General features: G+C 48.2%; 9 protein-coding genes across 9 annotated transcripts; 2 read left to right on the top strand and 7 right to left on the bottom strand.

Moving 5' to 3' along the window:
• Positions 1-42: 42 nt before the first annotated feature.
• On the top strand, positions 43-1,036 carry DFJ58DRAFT_762035 (Ndufs4, NADH dehydrogenase Fe-S protein 4). The gene is made up of 5 exons (XM_041388520.1): positions 43-396; positions 455-605; positions 664-737; positions 790-805; positions 859-1,036. The coding sequence occupies exons 1-5, from the start codon at positions 198-200 to the stop codon at positions 950-952; spliced, it is 534 nt and encodes a 177-aa protein (XP_041249633.1). The 5' UTR covers positions 43-197; the 3' UTR covers positions 953-1,036.
• Positions 1,025-6,319, top strand: DFJ58DRAFT_762032 (uncharacterized protein). The gene is made up of 17 exons (XM_041388519.1): positions 1,025-1,414; positions 1,476-1,616; positions 1,671-1,697; positions 1,747-1,880; positions 1,937-2,962; positions 3,011-3,431; positions 3,487-3,574; positions 3,623-3,953; positions 4,010-4,054; positions 4,109-4,113; positions 4,172-4,262; positions 4,316-4,420; positions 4,476-4,492; positions 4,543-4,621; positions 4,677-4,693; positions 4,746-4,840; positions 4,897-6,319. The coding sequence occupies exons 1-17, from the start codon at positions 1,374-1,376 to the stop codon at positions 6,242-6,244; spliced, it is 4,011 nt and encodes a 1,336-aa protein (XP_041249632.1). The 5' UTR covers positions 1,025-1,373; the 3' UTR covers positions 6,245-6,319.
• A 583-nt stretch (positions 6,320-6,902) lies between these two features.
• On the bottom strand, positions 6,903-8,576 carry DFJ58DRAFT_652075 (Haloacid dehalogenase-like hydrolase-domain-containing protein; the record flags this gene model as incomplete). The annotated part of the gene is made up of 4 exons (XM_041381655.1): positions 6,903-7,499; positions 7,555-7,700; positions 7,751-7,800; positions 7,849-8,576. 4 exons carry the CDS (start codon positions 8,574-8,576, stop codon positions 6,903-6,905), a joined length of 1,521 nt encoding a protein of 506 aa, XP_041249631.1.
• Positions 8,577-10,853: 2,277 nt separating this feature from the next.
• DFJ58DRAFT_888013 (HAD-like domain-containing protein) lies at positions 10,854-12,512 on the bottom strand (the record flags this gene model as incomplete). Its single annotated transcript, XM_041394684.1, has 3 exons — positions 10,854-11,435; positions 11,491-11,636; positions 11,687-12,512. The coding sequence occupies 3 exons, from the start codon at positions 12,510-12,512 to the stop codon at positions 10,953-10,955; spliced, it is 1,455 nt and encodes a 484-aa protein (XP_041249630.1). The 3' UTR covers positions 10,854-10,952.
• A 2,402-nt stretch (positions 12,513-14,914) lies between these two features.
• Positions 14,915-15,103, bottom strand: DFJ58DRAFT_651940 (NADH dehydrogenase 1 beta subcomplex subunit 3; the record flags this gene model as incomplete). The annotated part of the gene is made up of 1 exon (XM_041381648.1): positions 14,915-15,103. One exon carries the CDS (start codon positions 15,101-15,103, stop codon positions 14,915-14,917), a length of 189 nt encoding a protein of 62 aa, XP_041249629.1.
• Positions 15,104-15,395: 292 nt separating this feature from the next.
• Positions 15,396-16,387, bottom strand: DFJ58DRAFT_762018 (superoxide dismutase; the record flags this gene model as incomplete). The annotated part of the gene is made up of 7 exons (XM_041388518.1): positions 16,224-16,387; positions 16,101-16,175; positions 16,038-16,075; positions 15,822-15,983; positions 15,702-15,723; positions 15,566-15,650; positions 15,396-15,509 (listed from the first exon to the last, which is right to left on the bottom strand). Coding segments are annotated over exons 1-6 (508 nt in total), but the record flags the coding sequence as incomplete, so codon positions are not given.
• A 613-nt stretch (positions 16,388-17,000) lies between these two features.
• On the bottom strand, positions 17,001-18,432 carry DFJ58DRAFT_762017 (uncharacterized protein; the record flags this gene model as incomplete). The annotated part of the gene is made up of 8 exons (XM_041388517.1): positions 18,294-18,432; positions 18,144-18,235; positions 18,035-18,095; positions 17,861-17,911; positions 17,651-17,790; positions 17,499-17,561; positions 17,369-17,461; positions 17,001-17,328 (listed from the first exon to the last, which is right to left on the bottom strand). Coding segments are annotated over exons 1-8 (877 nt in total), but the record flags the coding sequence as incomplete, so codon positions are not given.
• A 710-nt stretch (positions 18,433-19,142) lies between these two features.
• Positions 19,143-20,106, bottom strand: DFJ58DRAFT_762013 (uncharacterized protein). The gene is made up of 4 exons (XM_041388516.1): positions 19,927-20,106; positions 19,787-19,893; positions 19,441-19,729; positions 19,143-19,391 (listed from the first exon to the last, which is right to left on the bottom strand). The coding sequence occupies exons 1-4, from the start codon at positions 20,053-20,055 to the stop codon at positions 19,281-19,283; spliced, it is 636 nt and encodes a 211-aa protein (XP_041249626.1). The 5' UTR covers positions 20,056-20,106; the 3' UTR covers positions 19,143-19,280.
• Positions 20,107-21,488: 1,382 nt separating this feature from the next.
• On the bottom strand, positions 21,489-21,939 carry DFJ58DRAFT_762012 (uncharacterized protein; the record flags this gene model as incomplete). Its single annotated transcript, XM_041388515.1, has 2 exons — positions 21,489-21,682; positions 21,739-21,939. 2 exons carry the CDS (start codon positions 21,934-21,936, stop codon positions 21,635-21,637), a joined length of 246 nt encoding a protein of 81 aa, XP_041249625.1. The 3' UTR covers positions 21,489-21,634.
• Between the last annotated feature and the right edge of the window lie 1,342 nt (positions 21,940-23,281).

Below are 23,281 nucleotides of genomic sequence, written 5' to 3'. Positions count from 1 at the left end.
TTCAGCTTAGATCCTCACGGTTTGCGCACCACAAAGTGCCCCCCGTCAAGTAAACGAGGTCATTGAATAACCGGTCTGGGATACATCAAAATCTACTTCAGTTGCGACCAACGGGCCACCTTGCACCGCCACCAAACCGGACTTTGCCGTGTCTCCCGAGAGTAGCTCGTCTCTTCGCCTCTCAATAGATTTCGACAATGTCTCTGCTCCGTTTTTATAAGCAGGCAATATTCAGACGGCCATTGCCTGCGTGTACAACTTATACGCGCCGTTTCTTTGCAGAGACTCACAATCAGCCAGCTCGCACTGGCGATGCCTCCCAGAAAGAGACCACCCAAATTGCGGAGGTTGCTCATACAGATGTATTGACGGCTGAAGTTATAAGTGGTGCTCCAGGTGTGTTTCAATCAATCGACACTGATGAAAACGTCATGCTTAATGGCCGCCAATCCAGCGGAGCTCCGTCATCGCATGGTACGGATCTATCAACCAGCCCGTAACACCATGCAAAGCGGAGCAGGAAAGTCAGAGCGGTGGCGCATTGACTGGGATGTTCTGCTGGGAGCAGGTCGGTGGGAGAATCCGCTGATGGGTTGGGCCAGTTCGTGAGTGGTTGCTACTTGAATCCTCCACCTGAAACGGCGTTCATCACTGTCTGCACAGCGCGGATTATATGCAGGGTACCAGGGTGTCATTCAGAAGCAAGGAAGATGCCATGCACTTTGCAGAGAAACAAGGTACGCTTCATCTCTACCTCAGCGTCCATTACCCTCACTGTCTTTCCTTCAGGTTGGAATTACTATGTGTGAGTGCCTCTCTCACTTTTGACGTGAACTGGACACTAATGAGCCACCGCAGACAACCACCTCCCACCAAGAAAATCCCTCCGAAGAACTATTCAGAGAACTTTGTCTATAGGCCGAATAAACTACGGATAATGCGCACGAAGTAGATCATTTGTCCATAGAACCAACTACTGCATCTAGTTCACACGTTGTGTAATTGGTTGGAACTTGAGCTTGAACTTGCACCCTCATTCTGAGTAAGATATAACGTACTAAGCGCTTAAAGCTTTGCAAACTTAGACTTTTGCGTTGACCAGTAGTAGTAAGTAACAACAACACATGTATTAATACAACGTCGGAGCATGCCAGACAGCTGCATGCTCGGCGGCGCTGATTGACTGACCGAAGCTTGTCATGGTGGAGCCACACGGTGGCCCGGGAGTTCCTTGACTACTATCCGAGGAACCGTCGAACTCGGAGTTTGGTACCACAATTTACTCCCTTCGCTCCACTCACCTATATATCGTCATCTGGATTCTGGCGAGACCAAGCTGACGTATTTGACACTTGCTGGAAACTATCGCCATCATGGCTGACATTCAGACCAGGCTCTTTTCAAAGGATTATAGGTTTAGTCTACTCCCTCAAAGTCTTCAGTGCATATGAAGTTAACATTTGTTACTGTCTTAGTGGCCTCATCAATCAGTCGGTCATAGCAATTGTATTGGTCGCGGTGTCTGTGACATCGCACGAGATCATGAAGAGAAGGAGACGCGGACTTCACACCCAACCTGGGGGGCTTGGAAGTGTCGAGTCTTGGGAGTTTGGCTAGTGAGCACACCCATCGTCTCCTTATTGTCTTCTAATTGGTGGTCGAACTTCTAGCTTGTATCAGGGTCGTTCGTGGGCACGGTTTGTCGCTCGTGACTCCTATTCTTTCTCATTCTGATAGTGGTAACAGGAATCCTTCCCCTCCGACGCCGAAAGGCTGGCCATTATCCTGGGTTAAGGACAGCATCACCTTTCCCCAAGCAAAGCTTAACGAGCTTAGAGGAGTCGATGCAACGTTGTATGTGCGTTTCCTGCGTGGGACCCGTGAGTACTTACAGCGTGCACTTGAATCGCATCCGCTCATTTCTGTCGTCCATAAGTATTCTTTGTCCTCGTCCATACATTTACGACCACTCTTATCCTCCTTCCGATACATGTCCACTTTTCTTCGGATGGCGTTTCAACGCAATCAATGACAAGAGCATCAATTTCTTCACTCGTAACAACTCAGCAAGGTCGCTCCCTACTCTGGATTCATATTTGCCTCCTTTTCTGGATCACACTTACCTGGATATACAATGTCTTTTACATTTGCAATGGAGCGTTCATATTACGAGCAGCCAAAATAGAAAGCGCCATACGCAGTGTGGAGTCCGATACCATGATCGAGAAGGAGGCACAATATCATCCCCATCCCCACCCACAATACCCCTTCCAGGATATTCCATCCCTTGATACCGACCACTCCAACCGTGGTTTGCGTCTGCGTACCGTGATGGTGGCCAACGTCCCGTTACAACTTCGCTCAGAAAAGGAGCTCAAGGAGTACTTTGAGTACTATCTATCGCGGTCTGTCGACAAGCCTTCCGTTGGCTTGCCAGCATCGACTCAACCCGGTCTATTGAACAAATTGTTCGCTTTTGGTTTCAATCGAGCGAAGCGCATTCCGCAGAACATAGGTATGTCTGCACGCGAAACTGCGAATGGGAGCCAGGAAGGAAGCGATGGAGCTCCACTTGGACAAGTTCCCAATCTAAACCTGGAGAATGTTCCACCCATCGACCGAGTTGTCATTGCACGACGAATGACAGAACTGGCGTCATTGCTGGAACGGCGCGAGGAGATTCTCCGTCGTTTAGAGGGCGCGCATATCAGATTGGCAAAGAAGGCACTTTTAGCGGTGTACAGTGTACAACATAGAGACGGTTCAAGGAAGGATACCACCGTGCCCAGGCACGCTAGGACCTCGGATGTAGAAAACGAGTATAATCAAACCCACATCGGACACCAGAACAACTTGAATGATACAGACTTACTCGTCCGGACCCTCTCATCGTTTCTGGTTGATTACGAATTGACCAGCAAGTTTGCGCCCCAAAGGCGCAATCTCATTCTGAAGACGAAGGGTGCGTCTTACAGAATTTAGCGGCTACCACGGACTGACAGTGTCAAAGTGGATCCGGCGACGAACAGCATCGACCCACACAAGACGATATGGGATGCACTCCTCAGTTTGCCACGAAACATACTGGACCCATATCAGCCGTTAATCCACCTTTCTGTCTTCTTCCGTGGGAAGACCGTGCCGAGCATTGATTATTACACTGCCAAACTCAACCTCCTTACATCGTTGATAACGCAGAATCGAGCGCGGGCTGCTACGGAATACGACGCTGTGTCAACAGCGTTCGTAACCTTCAAAGATCCGGCAGATGCAAGGAAGGCATGCAAGTACTTAGCAGTGCATCCTAATAACCCACTTGCATGCCTTGTGACGATGGCCCCGCAGTATGAAGACATCGATTGGACGAGGGTTATGAGGTCAACTTATCAAGCGGACATTCTCAAAGATTGGGTAGTAAACATTGGAGTCTGGTAAGTACTGGTCCGCTGTTGTATGACCACCGAGCGATCGCTGACCATGTCTCAGGGGATTCACAATATTCTGGGTTTTTCCAGTGTCACTATTCGTTGGTCTCGTTTCCATTCAAAGCATTTCGGTATTCTGGCCGAGTTTGGTATGTGTAATCCTTCTTTGGCATCTTCTGTGCTGAACATCCGAGTAGTACAATTATCTATCCAGTCACGCTTGGGAGGAAGACGTCATTCAATCATTCCTTCCGACTGTCCTTATCTCCCTACTCGCGATCCTCATTCCGCCCATCCTTCTACTCATTTCGAAGAAAGCCCATACAATCACCACTCTTTCCGTAATGCATGACACGATTATGACCCGTTACTATAAATTCCTAATTGTCAATGTCTTGGTGTTTTTCTGCGTGGGAACCGCTGCACTCCAGTCTTTCCTTACTTCGTTCAAGACCGTGTCCGGGAGTGGTATAATAAATACTGTCGCTGATAGTTTCCCGTCGGCCGGACCGTTCTACGTTGGATGGCGTAAGTACAATCCTTCGACGTCTTGCAGTGAATTGATGGGTTCTACTTGCTTGCAGTGATCTTTACTACTGGAATTCATGGAGGCTTTGAGCTTGTGTTGTGTAAGCATCCATGACTTATGGTATTGCATCCCGTTCTCACGTTGAGCTTTGCAGTTGGTGTAAGTTTCTATGAAGTCGTGATGAAGATCGTCATGATGTTGACATCCCTCGCTGTAGTTGCCTTTGTTCGCTCATCCCTCCACCGAGCGACATGTGACTCCGAGGAAAAGAGCTGTTGGTATTCGCCCACGAACATATAATTTCTATTGTGAGTTCCGTCATTTTTCTCAGTGAGATTTCTTACAGTGTTTCTGAATGCAGACTGGCTACCAAACCATCTCCTGGTCATTCACGTGTTACTCCTATTCGCTCTACTTAACCCACTTGTCATACCCTTCGGGTTGGTCTATTTCTCGGTTGAGACTGGTTTGTTGTTTATGCGGTCCATGATAGTACTTATGCTGACTAAAACGTTTTCCAGCTGTTGTAAAAAATCAGGTATGTTACATCATATTCTTCGCGACTCTGGATCTGATTCAGACGGGCAGTTGCTACATGTTTATGCGAAGAACTACGAATGCAATGGTCAAATACTGTTGATCCGTATCCTTCGTTATTCATTGGATGGTATGATACTAAGTATCTGCACGCCTGAATGTCACTGATGTATTTCCATTCATAGGATTGATGTTATCTCAAGTTCGTTCTATTCTCTGCTACTTGCTGTACGATAAACTGACTCTTGGCTTAGTTCGTATTCCTGGCGTACATGGCTGTGTTGCGGATAACTGCCAATGTAGTGCTATCGGGTGTCTTATTCGTCTTCACCGCGATAGTCAAGGTGATGTGCGTGTATTTTATCTTTCCATCAACCTCTACTCTGATAATGAAGTCACGATCAGCATGACCCGAATGTGCCGCGCCAAATTCGAGCAAGATGATACTGAGGAGGCCCTGGCAGTCTGCAGGACGGGCACGGGAGAATCTGAAGACGTCCCTGAAAGCCAGGTTAACCCACCAGACTACCCTGGCAGTACTAAGAACGTAGCAGTCGTCGCTGAGGACCACCCTTCGAGATTCCAGACCTGGCGCTTGCCGGCCTGGGTGAATTTCTCTTATTCAACCATTCCTCGAAGACTTCGACCACATGAGCGGCGTAAGCCGAATCTGTCCAGCCTTCACGCCCGTTCGTTCTCGAGGCTACATTCAGTAGATGAGAAAGGGAAAACGCCATCGACCTCGGACCAAGGAGAACCATCTGCTGCCATTCTGGATGGGACGCTTGGATCCCCACCTGCCGAACGGCAACGCCAGCCTCCAGCACGCATCTCAACTTCCCTCGTACAGCGGCATCCACCTCTTGCAGCGTGGGATGATGAACCCCGTCATGATATCCCTTATGATAACCCTTACTACACACGACCTATCAGTAATGCCCTATGGCTCCCAAGGAATCCCCTAGGTCTTCTGGACCTCGATGACACTGTTGATCTTTACCAAGCTTTAACAAGTGAGCCCGGCACTGGTGATATGGATCACTGGTTTGGTCCCGGATCTTCCGCATCCCCCGCGTTTCAACTCCCCAGCTCAGTGCCCGGCGATGAACAACCGTCCATCCTTGTAACTAGGCAATACAGCGGCAGTGAAGATATCGATCTTCCTGAAGGCATCAAGTCCCGCGTCGTCACTATTGATCAGGAGGTTGATGTAGAGTCCACAAGACCTCGCCGTCCGTCCTTGTTCCCTCGACATCGCTCAGGTAGTAATGTCAGCATGAAAAGTGGCGACCGCGCATCTCGAGGTCTTCCAGGTCGATCGCAGATCATGGACAGCAGTCGCCCCGAATTCTCTCGCAAGTCATCCTCCGACCACGCACCAAGATCCTTTCGTGAAAGGGCATCTTCATACCTTCCGCCACCTAACCTTCATACCCAATCTCAGTTTCGTGGCCTTGACCCTGAGTCTCGGCCGGATCTACATGCACAGGCTGAATTTGCGCGTTCTACGGCATCGATTATAAGGTTTGGTGGCTCGCGAGTGTCGCTGTCACACGTGACTCCTCAAGGAGCCGCCGCGACACCTCGAGATGCTGTCGTGACAACCCGGGAAGCTGTCGTGACTGAAGCAATCGCAGAAGAACATTTGGCGACAGAGGAACGGCTGAGAAAGGAGATTGCGGCTGCCGGGTCAAATCATGGGTGGACGAGACGGTCTCGGTTTACATCTTGGATTTATGCTGAGACGCAGTGATAAACTGAGTGGGGCTGATTGTTATTTCGAACCTTTGTGGAATCGACATATTGTGTGATGACCCGTCGGAAGTGCACTTAGCTGGGACGTCCTGTCTTCGCGTGAAGGGTCAAGTATAAGCCGAAACTTCGCGCGCATGATTGCTTGATGTTGGAGCTGGAGAACAACGCTGTATCGTGTGTCTATGATATGGCGGGAGACGACAAGCAAAGGATGGTCTACGACGTAGGTATATACATAGTTGGGACTATCCGAACATTGAACAATGACGAAGGACTTGATTGAGTTGATGTCAGTGGAATCCTGTCGCACGACATCTTATAAGGGTCTTGATAAAATGGAACGGTTACGCTATGATGATGCGAGGAGTCTAGACTTTACAACGAACGTCTAGAATTGCTGCAAGTACGTAAGATTCCGCTCAAGGACAACAAATTGACACAGAAAGGCGCAGTAGTACTGGTATATACAAATATTGGACAGTGAGAAAAAGCAAAGAGCGCCGCAAATCACGGCGGAAATATGTCGTCAGAACCCTGCCTCATCCGCAGTTTTCGTCATTTCTTCAATCATCTTAGAACCAATGGAACGATTTACAGGTCTTGTCTGGTACTGGCCGATGGGCTCGCTGCAATAGAACTGGGAGTGGTTAGAGAGTTCAAGTTGCTCTTGCGCTGCAAAAAGTGCTCAGGAGGAGAGTGTGCAGTGGTATAAGCCTGCTTACCGCAGAAGGGGACGAAAGGGTACTAGGGAAGCGTTGTTGCATCTCCTGAATGGCTTTCAAGGCCAGGGATGTGGTAAGACCGCGATTTCCAATTCTAATACCGGAGGACCCGTATTTATAGATCCATCCGATTTCCCAGCCTCCATCTTCACATTGCAAAGGAAGCAAAGTACGAAGGTCGACGTCGTTGCGTATTCCAAGGTGGGCACAAAGCTTGAGGCGCATGGAGAGCGCCAGAGCGTCACCATCAGCCCCTATGCGCTCCTGAATACGTTCGATCAGCAGCGGCTTTATATATGCTGCCAAGTATATGTCGTTGCTGATTTCAAGCAGCCGGCCAAGGAAATAAAGAAAGCACTCCGGGGTCGCGTAATATCGCGTACCATCGAGATAAGCTCTATGCAGGAGCACCTCACGTATCCAGTGAAGGGTGCGATTGAGCTGATGGCCACGTCCATAAGAATAGAACAACGTGAGCGCGTTGACGCATACAACCGGATCAAACCGAGGTCGGCGGTGGTCAAAGTATGTCTGTGATTACCGGGAGTTGGCCAACACATGGTAAATAGTAACTGAACGCACGCACCTGAATAATCCCATCGTCATCGATGTAGTCAAGCATGTCATCCATGACGGAGTGTGCTACATCCTCAGGGCTGCCGATTACGGTCAACCCAAGGGACGTGGTATCCAGGTCAAAAGGAAACTCTTCAGTGGTAAGCAATGGTTTTCCTGATACCAAATCAGGTGTTAAATGATGGTGGCGAACATTTGGTAAATACCCTGGAAGAAATTCCACGTCCGATGTGTATCAGTCAAATCGACGAGACCCCTGACATGCTGTTCGATGAGTGCAGGGAAAGAAAGGTAATCCTCTTACCGGTTATCAGTCGCCTCCAGTATCAGGAGCTGAGCGAAGTTTTCCCGTAAGAAAGTGCCGTTGTCAGTTACAGATAGGAGTTTCTTCGCATTCACGGTCAAGTATTGTCTGCCCCTTTCGACAGGATCTCCAAGTAGGTTGTAAAGCGCGCGGACGACTTTACGGTGATCGTCGAAAACAATACCATGCATTCCAAGCGAACGCGCGGAGAGGACATTCTCCATTTTATCGTCCACAAAAATAGTGCGGGAGGGGTCAGCCCCTGTGCTCGAAATCACTGCCTTGTAGAAGCCAAGGTTAGGCTTCCGCTCACCCACGCCGGCGGAGGTGAAGATGTCATCGAACAACGACCAATCAACAGGCTTGGTACGAAGAACTTCATAGTCAGGCGCAGAAATATTTGACATGGCGAAGACATGCAGCTTCCCAGCCGAGCATGCTTTGAGGTGTCGAATGACCGATATGAGCTCTTCGTTGGATTGCAGAGAGTCACGAGCATCTTGGAACGCGCGACCAACCTCTGTGGGGTCTACAGAGAATTCGCCGCCGACCCTAGCATAACATTCAGCCTGGGAAATCCTCCCCCTCTCGTAGTCATGCCATGTGGGAGAGGAAAGAATTTTACGTAGGACGTTTGGGGATATGGAGGTTTTGGTCTGCGGGGACCAAGAGAACAAAACATCACCAATATCGAAGATGAGAGTGGTGTAATTCGAGGTAGATGACATCAAGATCAGTTACTAGTAGATATCGCAGGTAAAAATGGAAAACGGGGCACGATGGAGCATATCATATTCCTCCACAGATGGCTATTTGAATGCTTGGAGATGACGGTCCAAGACCGAAGTGGTAGTCGGCACTGCTCGGTGCCTAACCGTGACATTTGCAAACCTCTGCAGATTCACAATTGGCGTCGTACTATACCCTGTTCATGTCATCATTCAGATCTTTCCGCCAATGTGTGGTACTATACCTTGTTCATGTTAATGATCATTCGGTCTTCTCGGGTGTCTGGTACTATAGGTGACCCTATCATTCGGACCCTCAACAAGTATCCGGTGTCTAGTTCCCCAACTCCCACGTTAGTAGAGGAGAGCCTTGGTCGGATTTTGTCAGAACAGAGTTAAGGTTGCAAGAGCGCGGACTGAGAAATTAGACGTATGACAAACTTTGCCCTCCTAACGTGGCCCCGTGGGAATCGGGGAACTGAGGTACATCTTCTCATGCCATACAACAGGGTGACATAATCTAACGTATCGTCTGCATCTCAGAGTCTGGGTGTTACTGGCATGAAAGGCCCTCTTTCCTTTTAAAATCTGGACTCCCTGCAGCTGCCCTGCGCTTCCAGTCACGTCCTATGCCGTCGTTCCCATCCTCAGTCAATTCTTCTACTCTGTTTGCGAATGCCGATACGGGAGGTGATGTGAATTGCGAGCACCAATTTTGTGTGTCGACGAGGTACGGCGATCCTCACTGGCGAAGAAATCCCAGGCCGTTGCTGTCTCACTTAGATTCGTTGCCTTCTGGATACAGTTGATCACCTTAAGCTGGTGTTAACATCCGCGCCCCGGCTAGGTCCATTGTATAAGACCCACCATCCAAGTAACACGCATTATCAGAACGAGTAGTTATAGTATGTATTGTCTAACATAGGGTTTCGGCCACACGGACAATGAACAAGGATTTAAAAAAAGCTTTGACGGCGAGCGGTTCAAGCATTATGCATTATGAAGGGTCTATGCGTCGTGCGAGGGCTGCTCTACGGAACGAACGCCTGCATTTCCCTTTTCATGTGGTCTTCTACTGGACGAATCCGCAAAACGTACAATCTCATTGCGGAGATGCCTGCCAGAGCCCCGGCGCTTGGATACACGTTCTTTCGCGAACATCCAGCAGTGTTCCCTGCACCCAACAGTTTGATTCGCGGAATAGAGCGAACTTCGATCACGTCACTGGCAACGTGTTGTTGGTGAAACATGCCTGGGGAAAAAGAACAAGATCATCGACTGCAACGAGGTGGACATACCATGGATGAACAGTATCATGAGACAGTGAGCACAAGTTGCTGTTGCAAATATCCATTGACAAACGCCAGGTCCGTGAAGCAAGGTATTTTCTGGAGTTGAATGGGTCGAAACTAGAATAGGCTATTGAATGCGGAATGAACGAGTTGGTATGGGTTGTAACTAGAATAGACTATGGAGTACGGAGTGTTTGTAAATGACGAGGGAGAAATGCGAGCCAATAGGAGTCGGGGACTTGCTGCGTAGACTGGTGACCAGCCCGTCTATGACGGCTTGCCTCATAGACGGGCTGGTCACGAGTCTACTTGCTGCGGCAGTGGCGATATCACATTATCATTCAGACCTTTCTGTAAGTAGTTAAGACTGTCGTCCCTTAACAGTTACGCCCAGACCGTTAGGCCAAAAGGCAGTGATAATCAAAGCTCAAGCTTGATTATCTCGGACAGTATTTATGTTGATTATGGGAACTCAGGTAAGAAAGGAGCTTACACTTTCTGGTGTCTGGTACTACTTATTGTGGAGCAAGGTGATGTTGCCATACTTGCTCAATAATTGAGCACGTGTGTCCGGCTTGCCATACTAAATACCGCCAAACATCACTGCTGCCTTGCCTACACCTCTAGTGGCCTCTACTCTCCAACATGGAACAGCTATGCTATGATGATACGAGGGGTCTATACTTTACAATCAAGGTCTAGAATTGCCGTAAGTGCATAGGATTCCGCTCAAGGACAGCAAATGTCACAGAAAGGCACGGTAACCGTAGTACTAGTATATATTCGTTTTTTAAAAGTGTCGCAAATATTGTACAGTGAGAAAAAGCAAAGAGCGCCGGGAACCACGGCGTAAAATCTATCGTCAGAACCCCGCCTCATCTACAGTTGTCATTATTTCTTCAATCGTCTTAGAACCAATGGAACGATTTACGGGTGTTGCCTAGTGCTACTGGCAGATTAGCTCGCTGCAATAGAGCTGGAAGTGGTCGAAGAGTCGCTCTTGTGTTGCGAAAAGCGCTCAGGAGATTGTGCGGTGGTATAAACCTGCTTGACGAGGGGTCCTGCAGAAGGGGAAGGAAGGTTTCTATGGCTTCATGGCCAGGGATGTGGTAAGACCGCGATTTCCAATTCTAATACCGGAGGACCCGTATCTATAGATCCACCCAATTTCCCAGCCTCCATCTTCACATTGCAGAGGAAGCAAAGTATGAAGATCGACGTCGTTGCGTAGTCCAAGGTAGGCACAAAGCCGGAGGCGCATGGAGAGCGCCACAGCGTCACCATCGGCCCCAATGCGCTCCTGAATGCGTTCGATCAGTAGTGGCTTTATATAGGCCGCTAAGGAGATGTCGTTGCTGATTTCAAGTAGCCGACCAAGGAAATAAAGGAAGGACTCCGGGGTCACGTAATATCGCGAACCATCGAGATAAGCTCTATGCAGGAGCACCTCGCGTATCCGGTGAAGGGTGCGATCCAGCTGATGGCCACGTCCGTAAGAATAGAACAATGTGAGTGCGTTGACACACACGACTGGATCAAACTGACGTCGGCGGTGGTCAAAGTATGTCTGTAATTACTGGGAGTCAGCTAATGTATGGAAAAGAATGGCTGAATGCACGTACCTGAATGATCCCATCGTCGTCAATATAGTCAAGCATGTCATCCATGACAGAATGTGCTACGTCCTCAAGGCCGCCCATTACGGTAAATCCAAGGGACGTGGTATCCAAGTCAAAGGGATATTCTTCAGTAGTAAGCAATGGTTTTCCTGATACTAAATCAGCCGCTAAATAATGGTGGCAAACATTTGGTACATACCCTGGAAGAAATTCCACATCCGGTGTGTATCAGTCAAGTTGACGAGATTCCTGACATGCTGTTCAATAAGTGCTGGGAAAGAAAGGTAATCCTCATACCGGTTATCAGTCGCCTCCAGTATGAGAAGCTGAGAGAAGTTCTCCCGTAACAAATTGCCGTTGTCAGTTACGGATAGGAGTTTCTTCGCATTCACGGTCAAGTATTGTCTGCCCCTTTCGACAGGATCTCCAAGTAGGTTGTAAAGCGCGCGGACGACTTTACGGTGATCGTCGAAAACAATACCATGCATTCCAAGCGAACGCGCGGAGAGGACATTCTCCATTTTATCGTCCACAAAAATAGTGCGGGAGGGGTCAGCCCCTGTGCTCGAAATCACTGCATTGTAGAAGCCGAGGTTAGGCTTCCGCTCGCCCACGCCGGCGGAGGTGAAGATGCCGTCGAACAACGACCAATCAACAGGCTTGGTACGAAGAAATTCATAGTCAGGCGCAGAAATATTTGACATGGCAAAGACATGTAGCATCCCGTCCGAGCGTGCTTTGAGGTGTCGAATGACCGATATGAGCTCTTCGTTGGACTGCAGAGAGTCACGAGCATCTTGGAACGCACGACCAACCTCTGTGGGGTCTACAGAGAATTCGCCGCCGACCCTAGCATAGCACTCAGCCTGGGAAATCCTCCCCCTTTCGTAGTCAATCCATGTAGGAGAGGAAAGAATTTTACGTAGAACGTTTGGGGATATGGAGGTTTTGGTCTGCAGGGACCAGGAGAATAAAACATCACCAATATCGAAGATGAGAGTGGTGTAATTCGAGGTAGATGACATCAGGATCAGTTAGGTGTTGCAGGTAAAAATGGAAAACGGGGCGCGATGGAGCATATATTCCTCCACAGATGGCTATTTGAATGCTTGGAGACGGTTCAAGACCAAAGTTCTGTGCCTAACCGTGACATTAATATTAGAAAATCTTTGCAGATTCACGATCGGTTTCTGATACTATACCCTGTTTATGTTATCATTTTTCCGGTGTCTCCCTGTTCATGTTATCCGAGTCAGTCTGACCATTCCGGTGTCTGGCATCAGTGAACCCGTGAACCGATGAGAAAGTTATTTACATATTGTATCGTAACGGCGCTCGGCTGCGCCAGTTCCCGACATATTTGTATAGCATTTGAACTGGCGACCAGCCATGGATAAAACTTGAAGGGCAGTCAGCTACGTTGAAGGCGTGACATCGGAGGGGCAGAGGGGCAAGGGGCCCCTAGACTAGATAGAACTGTCCTACATAGAGTAACATACTCTCAACGGACATGAATGGAAACAAAAAAAGGCGTGACATCGAGCAGTAACACAGCGGTATCAGAAACAAACAAGCAGTGCGCCGTGGTGGCAACATGTCGTCAATAACGAACGGGTGAAACAGAAGACAAGGGGCAGTCAGCACTTGTGGATACCGTCGAAATGGCAGAGTATTTGGCGGCGGAGGCGAGGAAGGTGCCGTATGCTCCTTACGTCTCAGGTGCTGGACAGCTTGTGCAGGAGTTTCTGCGCAACGGCAATTAAGGACATTAACATGTAATTACATACTGAGGAGATAGCATTCGAGGATTGCCGAAAAAGATACTCACGTGCGAAGGATCAGCGGGAGAAAAGAAACAATCCATCATGTTCTGCATTCCAGACCCTTCGGCGTGGCGAGAGGTGGTAGCAGCGCAGTTGTTGCGTCTAGGTGGAGAACTTGGATTAAACTGACAAAGGATGGTGAGACGTGTACCGACACTAATTACTGCCTTCGACAATTGGAATACTGGCGATGTCGTACACACAGCGGAGCAGTTGAAATGTGGCACGAATCCTAGTATAAGAGGTCTAAGGTGACGGCTGATTGATCGATCTCCGTGAGTCGAAGAATCGCAGAATGTACTGAGAAAGGAGAACTCACAAGTGTCATTTGAAGCAGTTGGTTTACGTCGAGTGTCCCGAATTGAAATGAATACGCGCTCTTGCAATCGAGCATCAACAGACCGAGGAAAGCAGAACGCACTCGTATTTTTGCACTCAATAATCCAAACCAAAAAGGATGATACTAGATAGCCTCGGGACGTTTATTTTATACAGAACGATAACTTACCTCTCCCCACTAACTTAAGTGGGTGTCGGGGACGTCTCTATTTTACAATATCAGACACAACATACTTACATAATCACTTATCGATACACGTTTCCTTTCGTTCTCCGTCTTAACTCGTTTTAATAGTCTCTCCGTATGATATAGTTGTTGCTCAGTCTTTCCAACTAAGACTGAGGTGAGGATACTTATTTTACTACGCCCACCTAGTACATGTACCTAACGATACATAGTTCTCCTGCTCTCAATTTTAGAACGAGCCTATTCTATTCGTCATGAGGGACTACCTCAGGATTCTTCCATTCACTAGCCAAAAGCTGTAGCTATCGAGAAGTGTTGGATCGGGGCATGTTGACGATGAGGTGGGCTGACATCGCAAAAACGATGGATTCTGAATCAAAAGGCTGTGACTGTCACCTTACTTGCGATACTCCTTGCGCTCTGATAAGTAATCCACAGGAGATGATCCGTGTAGTGTGCAGGCCATTGGCATGTTCCCATACATTGGGACATAAATAGTACACGGTCGGCTCCTGTCCATTTAAAAAGCAAACGCATTTTAAGATGAACAAGAACGACCTGTACTGGTTTCTGGTGGCGATTAGCAAGTATAGCTGATCTCACTCGAGGAACTACCACAGAGATGGGGAATAGAGGATGTGGTGCTGTAATGTTTTAAACCAGGCGAATCAGTTATCGTCGAACGAGGATACCACTTCCACGAAGCAGTGGGGCTGAGTCCTAGCAAGTGAAGAAAAATGGCACCATCAGGAAAGTCCAACCAGTAATGTGAATGGCTCAACGCTCAACCTGATGCTTTTGGGACGGTATTTTGCTCAGGAGTAACTCTCGCCCTTGCTTATAGAAGCAAGTCCAACAGGGGTCACGAATCGGCAGATCGGCCCGCATGCTGTGTGGCAATGACCGTGACAATGGCGCGAAAATGCGACGTTGTGTGTCATGTGGTATACTGAGCGCGGACTCAACCAAATGATAAGATGCGAAGAGCAACAGTAAATTCCTTTCTATCGGGGAGTTAAACGGCAATGCACACACAGACAACTTCCTGCTGTCACTTACCAGCATCACCTGAACCAACTCAGCGCTTCTGCCTTGGTTGCGTTTTGGAGTAGAAATTATCAACTATCACATACGCGGTAAACGCTACTAGTGTTATTCCAAGCCCTGGAAACACGCTAGAAATCATGGCATGGTTCGTGAACACAGGGGATTTTCGCCATGCTTCCCTCTTCGCCCATGGGTCACGAAACAAAGGTGGATTGGACATAACTGAAACGCAGATGAAGCTCAAGATGTTATTGAATAACAAGTTCAACTTACTTGGATACCCGTTAGAAACCAGGAAACTATTTGTTTTGAAACGGCTTGTTCAGCTGACTAGACTGAATCTCCGTATCAGGAGCAGACACAGCGCAAATCAGATGGCCGGGCTAGTGCCGCCAATGGAGACGCGGTCGTTCTAGAAGATGATCACAAGGCTCTCGATTCTTACTGAACTCCGCGGGTACTGGTGGGTGTATCGATCCGCACTTTACCATCTTATTGAGCTCTCACGCAGCTCAGGTAAAGACATATAGATTGTCAGAGACCGAAAAATATGGGCAACATATGATGCAAGTGATAAGTGCAAGACAACGCGGCATGCTCCAATACTCAGATGATTTACACGAGTCCTATAGCGACTCTTGATTAACATCAGGTTGTCGTGAAAGATTATTAGAAGACAAACCGATGACACCACAGGCAGCTCGTCCCCCTGCATTTCCAGTCTTGAGAGACTCTTCATTACTGCCTTGTCCCAAATCATCGACGCCCTACACGGTGTATTAGTAAGGAGCCACGTCCAACATGAAAAGGTACCATACCGCATGAACGACGACAGCCCGTCTGGCAAACGGAAATGAGTTTCATACTATTGAGCCACGGTGCAATCTGTATATCTAGCTACCCAAGTATGCTCGTGGGGCCATTCAAGGAAATGAAACTGTCCTTGAAGGAAATAGGTGGCTGTGCCATATTCGTCGCTCTTGATATTCCCAAGGTCGCCAACATGCCTGACAGAGTCTGAGGGAGCACCGTGGGTTTTGTCGTATGGATTGAAGTGCGACCCTGTAGACATACAACCATCGCTGAGGTCTCCCAGAGAGCTATTGATATCAAAATTTGATACTTGACCTACTTCGCGAAGCATCGATACTCACTGGATATGGAAGCCACGCAGAGAAGAAGGGTCGAGGTTCTCGATTTCTCCTGAGACTTTTGACTGGCCCATCTGCTGAGGACTGCTCAAATGTGATGGTGCCAGTGACTGGGGAGTCGCCCTTTAGTACCACGATCGCCTGCCGCTTTTTGTCAGCCATGATAGTGGAGAACCATTAACAACACACCTTTTGGACGATTGCGACCTCGGATGCTTGAAGAGCCAGGTTGTAGCCGAAAAAGAGGACCGCAGCAGTAATTGCTGCAGTGAAAAAGATAGGTTTCTTAGATTGTTTTTGAGGGTAAGTGTTCATGGTGGTGGGTTGTGTATTAGAAGTCACGTCATCCGAACACGCAGTGAGGCATTTATCAGTGAGGCATTAATTTAGTGAGGCACAACCAATTTTCGGCCCGGGGCGCTCCGGAGTGGACCGGTTCAAGGAGGTCCGTGTGCATGCGTACTCAATGATGTCATTCGGAGATCGAGACACAAAGCTCGATCGTGTTCTCGGCCTGAGTACGACACTCCATCGCGCAAATAGTTACGAGTCTATTTGTGTCGTCATAGAACGCTGGGTACATAACACACTATTACGGTACAGGCCTCGAGGTTTGTCGCCCGATTCCTTTCCTCCAAACCGCAGCAAGACCAGCTCCTCAATGTTGAACCACGTCCATAGTCGTGTTATTCAAATCGGATCATATATAGCGATGCACAGAATGATAACACTAAGCAAACACGACAAGGAAAAAATGCTAACGTACTATGTAACTCGGTAATAAATGCGAAAAAGTCATGAGGAATTGCGGCAACACTCCCAAATACCCCTTTCATATCACCAACGGAGAGAACATATTGTATATGATGCGTGGCATGTGCAGCGCGAAATGCTTCAACGAGCCCGAAGGGATCGACGAAGGAAGGGGATGAAAGGAGCACGGAAAGCACGTTCCTGCTCGGCTACTTAGAAAAATAGATACGTTGTGATAAAAAACGCCAAGCGCAATAATAACAACCACCTGTAGTGGAACGCCTTCTTGGTGGATAACACTATCATGCTCCACCATGGTGCCGACGTCAGATCCTGCGTACGTCTCTCCATCGTCTGAGAGCGCTGATGTATGTCTCCTCCGGAAGTCCGAGGGAGCGATGGAGGTAGGTGCGATGGACTCTGGCGCCAAAGAGCTAGGGTCTGGCACAGCCGCAAGAAGATCCCGAAGCCGCTGTATCTCATCTTGAGCTGCGATATACTTCGCTTCCAATTCTTTGTTAATAGAGGGCAGCCGAAGTCGCTGGAGGAGAGGGGGGTGGTGACGACCGAAAGTACGTTACGTTGACAACGCCGACTCCGCCACTGGTAGATCTCTGGAAATCGAATTCCTCCCGATAAGAACCAGCCTCTTGAGAACTGTTCACTTCTCGCTTCTGGTGCAGGCGGCGTGGCAGAGCGCTGAGGTTGCACGAGCTGTGCAGCTTGAACTGCGTCATCATAAGAGAATTCTGGCATAGGTGGAGTAAGGCGTGGCTTCCGGATCTTGGAGAGTTGTGTAGTTCTGCAGATGGTGCAATCGTATTCAGTAATTCGAATTGCTCCCAGGTAGTCGAAGCACTCACAGACGGTTCCACCAGGTGCTCTGCAATAGGGCGGGAAGGCATAGGGGGCTCCACATGTCCCCTCATCCTCCTCTTCAACAGTTTGTCCTTCAGGAGGAGGTATACAACACGGAGTTTTTGTTGGTAAACTTTCCACTCGTCTCAGCGCCTGCTTGCGCATTCCACTGTGGACAAATATAAAGATGAGAATACGTGTGCACAAAGAAAGACTTACGAATTCCTGTAAATCTCTGGTCTCCTTTTCGGGTGTGATGAGGGATACTTTGAATTAGGAACTTGTCCTTGCACTTGGACGACAAAGGTGGTTTCGTCTTTCATCGGTTGTAGCATTACTGTTGAAGATGTAAGCGAAGTCGCAATTGGAACTAAACACGAGGCACATACCGGAGACATCGACACTTTCACCAGGCTCTATCCTACCAGAGTTTGGTCGTACGCAGTACAACTACGCAATTCATAAGTTACTGAAATATCTTCCTCTATATCAGCTCACCTTCGGCGCTGTAGTCTTAACTTTGAATGCTACTGGTTGTGCATTTTTATTTTTGATAGTTAGAACCTGCTTGACGAGCTGCGTGAAAGGTCCTAAACAAAAAAAGATGGTTGTTTCGACGGGCGCTTGACGTAGAAAGTGGGAGAATACGTACTATTGAAACCCCAACGCGTTGTTGGGAATGAGATGGACAGGACATAGTTAGGAGAAGTGCGCAACGAAGGCGACAGTGGATATGAGGGAGGTGAACGGTACGTATTCGTTTGGGCGGAGTTGAAGTTCTAGTGTAACCACCTTTATTCCATCCGCGGCGAGGATCACACAAGGTCAAATAAGCAACTCGTGGACTGTGCGTGCTCGCCACACACCACGACGCACTCTCACCAAACATGCATTTATCTCCTCATAAATCATATTAAAGCGCCATCATTCTTAAGCACCCGCGGCTGCTTGAGGTAGACGAAAGGGTTTCTAGCTTCACCTCAACAGGCTTAAAACTCACACTGCATCACAGCCGTTAGTCGCATTTGCAAGCCTGCCTTGGCTATTAGTGCGATTTCGCCGCGCGGTTGCATGCAGGCGCAGCAGGCGGTGACTCATCTCGCCTCTAGGTCGCATCTCTGTTTAGCTGAAGCGGCCTACCTCGTCCTGAAACGGTAAATAATTGTCTAACTCCTCTGTCAGTGGGAACAAAGCTCAGCATCCAACGCGATGTAACGAGAGTAACCATAGCGTAAGATTGTCGATAGACAACGTGGTGAGGCCGTGCTTGCGGTCCAATCAAATGCACAATGACTTCATGATCCAGTATCGGCGTCAATTTACCACCAGCTGCCACTCCATACGACAGGGGATCCACGGAGTCTGGATAATAGTCAAGGCAGTGCCGAGGTAAATCCGGTTTGCATTCGAATTGATGAAAAGCACACTTACCAGTGCCAGCCTGACATGTCAGAGTCGAATCCGATCAAGTGAAGTGAAGGGTGGGTTATGGGCACACGGGTAACTTGCAAAACACTGCATATCAAAACAGAGCAACGTTTGCTAGAATGTTCCTCGGGGATATCCAAGACTGTACATATTTGACAACTTCCTATATAACAACACAAAATTTGGTTCGTACTACGATCATCAAGTTCACGCATTGGATTGCGTCAGTATGGCGTGGACAAGCCAAAGGTCAGCAATCTTCTTCACTTCATCGATGATGTCTTTGAGGGGACCTGAGGTTACAGCATCCCAGTGTGCCTGTGACTGTGATAAGTAGGTGAATCGGAGGAACTAGTGTTAGAATTACCTGCACACTCTCCCATCCTAACACGCCGTAAACTACGTTGGGCTTATCATTGACAGACGCCCAGCTTGAGCCGTAGAACTTGGGTGTTCCTTGAAGTTTTTCCTCAAGCTGTGCGACGAGGGGCTGAAGCGCGTCCATACTGACACCCTCTTTGAGAGTGAAAGTGACAAATTCTGTCACTGGAGCGGAAAATATCCGACTAGTGTCGGAAAAGTTGACAAACACACTGGTAGGTGTGCTCGCAAAAATTTGTTGAGAAATTGCTTGTGTAGCCTTGAAAGTGTCTTGTCTGACGATATGTGGAATGCGGCATCCATGGAGACCCACTCTGCCAGTAGTTCAACACCGATTTGAACTAGTATGTCGCAAACTTGACCTACCGAAGACCCAGAATGCATTGCTTGGATCTTCAGTCTCGAAACCAATGTATGCCCTTAATCGATCAACGATAAGCTAGCATGCTTCGGAGATGACTTCAGGATTCACTTTAGAAAGCCCTTCAATTGGCGCTATGTCTGCTGAACTTGCGGTCGTAAGCTCAGCAATCAACCGCGAGGGATCCTGGAGGTAGGACGCAGTGGTCTTAAAGTACATGATCTTTGTGACGGGCGCCATGATGAGAGTAGGGTATAAACCTGGTATGACATTTGTCGACCCGAATTATAAACCGCAGTTATCGCACCCAACCCGCAAGTACCAAAATATTAGAGGTCTACCCGTACCCACCCGGGTCAGAACACCGCAGGTGCGGATCAACTCGTGGGTCAATCCGTGGCAGGTGATACGTGTCACCTGCTGGTGGCCAAGTGTATAATGTGCAGAACAGTTGAAACGAGAATATAGGTACGGAAATACGTTCAAACTAATCAATCAAAGTCGATTGATACCAGACGATGACAATGCCAAAGTACGAGTAAGCAAGCTAATCATCTGTCGATGACAAGGTGGACTGAACTAAGATGTTTCTACAACGAGATCAGCAGCGACTAGTGATAGTGCGAGCCTCACAATACTTCTCACCGAAAAGTGAAGTTTGACATTTTTAGATGTCGCGTGAGACTGCGCGGAGAAGGCACCTCAACATTAGGGCGTAAGAGTTTTACCTCTTCGACATAGTAGAGATGATCAGCGACCAAGTGGAATGGGCGTTTATTGACCGCGTATCACATCGCTATCAATGCACGATAACTTCCTCCGCTGTATATTTCGAAACTGATCGAGCGGATAGTTTATTGTGTGCCTGTGGCATCAGGCCCCTGACATTGAGACACCATGGCGCTCGATGCACTCTTTTATGCCTCTGAATCGATTAATATTTTTCGTTCCTTGTATAGTCTGCATCCGCTTGCAGTGATGGAGCTTAAGGCTAACAGGATCAGTGCGGCATATAAAAACGAACTCGGGATAATCAGCACTGCCATCACCTTTCAAGCGATGTTTAAGGTGGTGAAGTGGTCATAAGCAGCAAATTCCATCTAGCCTTGGCCGCTGCCGAAGGGCCAAGTGAGTCTACGAATGAAACAGTGAAGGGGGGCAACATACATATTATCTCGTCGTCATTCTTGTCTCGGACATCGAAATCTGTGGCTTCGGCTTTTGTTCAACGTGTTTTGGTGGGGGACCCTAACACGGGAGTCGGCGAGACCGCTGTGCGCTCACGACTGCGCGTGTGTCTTGGACAGCGAGGAGTCAAGCTCAAAAACATCACCCGATGGTGTGCTTGGAGGGTGTCACGGTCCGATATGGGGGAATCGATGCCAGTGTGTTCCAGTTGCAACTTGCGATGTTTGCAAGTCTCACGACTTATAAGTCACTTGTGCCATACATGCTACGTGGACACTGGAGACGGTATAAGCAACATGCATAATAAATCTGAGACACTAGTACTGCGGTTGACGTCGCATAGAATTTAGAAAGATAACCGAAAATTCATGATTGATGAATGACATCGATGATCCATTAGGTGAAAGAAGCCTTGCCGAGCAAAGTAATCAACCAAACAACTAATAATACAGGACTTTAAATATTCAAGGTAGTGACACGAGTGGCCGTTACTGCAGGCACACGGCTAACTTTTTGCTAGTGCATATCGAAAACAGAGGAACCCTCGGGGATATCCAAGGACCAAGACTGTACAAATTTCGTGACTTCAGAATACCTTCCCATTACAACAACAACAAAGTTTCGTACATCATCAAGTTGGCACTTTGTATTGCGTCAGTACGGCGTGGACAAGCCAAAGGTCAGCAACCTTCTTCACTTCATCGATGATCTCCTTAAGCGGACCTGAGCTAACAGCATTCCAGTGTGCCTATGACCAATGGGCAGGTGAACCGGAGGAACCAATGTCAGAATTACCTGCACACTCTCCCATCCTAACACGCCTTGAACTACGTTAGGCTTATCAATGACAGGCGCCCAGCTCGAACCGTAGAACTTGGGCGATCCTTGAAGCTTGGCCTGAAGCCGTTTGATGAGGGGCTGAAACGCGTTCATGCTGACACCCCTCTTGAGAGAGAAAGTGACAAATTCTGTCACTGGAGCAGAAAAAATCCGACTAGTGTTGGAGAATCCGGCAAATGTCTGGATAGGTCTACTCGCAAAGACTTGTCGAGCAGCTGCTTGTGTAGCCTTGAAAGTGTCTGTCTGGTGATATGTGTCATGTGCAGATTTGGAAGTCCACTCTGCCAGTAGTTCAACGCGATTGGACTTAGTACAGTGATCAACCGCTCCTTTGGACGGTGAAATGAAAAAAACGAGTGTAAAAAAATGAAATCTTTAATATACAAAAATTGATCTGGTACATCTGACAGAGCAGGGTTTGATCTACTATATACCAAGTTTTTAAAACATCTGGGGCCCTGCTTAGTTGGCAGCACCTCACTTGGTTGAACGAGTCATTTTCTCGCCTTCCTGATTCGTTTGTACAGTTGATGTGACAACCATGTTACAGCGTGTGACAAATGTCACATTTCACCGCTCGTCGTACTCGTCGTCATCCTCATACTCGCTGTCATCGCAAATCGACCCTTCGTGAATGTCAATGAACTCTCCTTGATCTTGCCCATCCTCCTCATCAATATTTCCACCATTTCTCCTTGGATTCTTTGGCTTAGGACAAGGCTTCTCGAGTGGTCCTCGGACAGGCTTCTTCCACTGTGGTTTTCGTTTCTCTTGCTTTGCTAGCCGTTGTTCTACCTCCCACTCTTTAACAGCTACCTTCCACTGCTCTGTTTTGGCTTTGTTTTGGTTTTTTCTTGCCTCATCCTCTTGCATCCACAACTCCATCTCTCGAGTTCGTACCATCCGTGCTGCTTTCCTTGTTTCCTTCTCGGCCGCTTTTGCCTGTTGACGCTCCTGGTATACCAGGACTTGCTCGAAGACCTCGTCACTGGTAAGTAGCCTTGGCATACCATCTCCATTCAACTTGACATTGTCACCCTCTCGGCAGCCTTTCTTCTCTTGTGTCTCGAGATGACGGCGAACTCGATCACAGTAGCGTCCCTGGAGAATTACAGTCGCTTGAAGGGCGCTTACATGCTCTTTGAGCGTTGTGACCTGCTTGGTGAGTTTTTTGACTGTCTCCTCGAGTTTTTTTCTCCCGTGTTGACTTTGAAGATATGTTACAGTGAAATCTCGCACATTTAATGGGTGAGGACTATTGCTAGTGGCATGGTAGGCAACCTTGAACTTGATTTGATGGGAGATGATGATATAAGGAATCGTGCAGATGTTTCCTCGAGTCGTGTGAAGACATTTGGAATGGTTCTATCACCAGTCTGAAAAGGACTAGCGTTCTCGTAAGTATTCTCGTCTGCTGTTTGATAAATTATTGATCTGA

Source organism: Suillus subalutaceus (genome assembly GCF_016647625.1).
Source record: "Suillus subalutaceus strain FC151 chromosome Unknown DFJ58scaffold_7, whole genome shotgun sequence".
Classification (NCBI taxonomy): domain Eukaryota; kingdom Fungi; phylum Basidiomycota; class Agaricomycetes; order Boletales; family Suillaceae; genus Suillus; species Suillus subalutaceus.
The sequence above is the reverse complement of the archived record's forward strand: the minus strand, read 5'-3'. Positions and strand labels throughout refer to the sequence as shown.

Bases quoted from the DNA above. Each gene is read 5' to 3' on its own strand.
- DFJ58DRAFT_762032 (XM_041388519.1), top strand. From the start codon at position 1,374: ATGGCTGACATTCAGACCAGGCTCTTTTCAAAGGATTATAG. The intron at 3,432-3,486 runs GTAAGTACTGGT...ACCATGTCTCAG, and splicing joins GTAGTAAACATTGGAGTCTG to GGGATTCACAATATTCTGGG. The intron at 3,954-4,009 runs GTAAGTACAATC...ACTTGCTTGCAG, and splicing joins ACCGTTCTACGTTGGATGGC to TGATCTTTACTACTGGAATT.
- DFJ58DRAFT_762035 (XM_041388520.1), top strand. From the start codon at position 198: ATGTCTCTGCTCCGTTTTTATAAGCAGGCAATATTCAGACGGCCATTG. The intron at 397-454 runs GTGTGTTTCAAT...CCGCCAATCCAG, and splicing joins AGTTATAAGTGGTGCTCCAG to CGGAGCTCCGTCATCGCATG. The intron at 606-663 runs GTGAGTGGTTGC...CTGTCTGCACAG, and splicing joins CTGATGGGTTGGGCCAGTTC to CGCGGATTATATGCAGGGTA.
- DFJ58DRAFT_762013 (XM_041388516.1), bottom strand. From the start codon at position 20,055: ATGGCGCCCGTCACAAAGATCATGTACTTTAAGACCACTGCGTCCTAC. The intron at 19,730-19,786 runs GTGTTGAACTAC...ACATATCGTCAG, and splicing joins CGACATACTAGTTCAAATCG to ACAAGACACTTTCAAGGCTA. The intron at 19,392-19,440 runs GTAATTCTAACA...TCACAGTCACAG, and splicing joins TAGGATGGGAGAGTGTGCAG to GCACACTGGGATGCTGTAAC.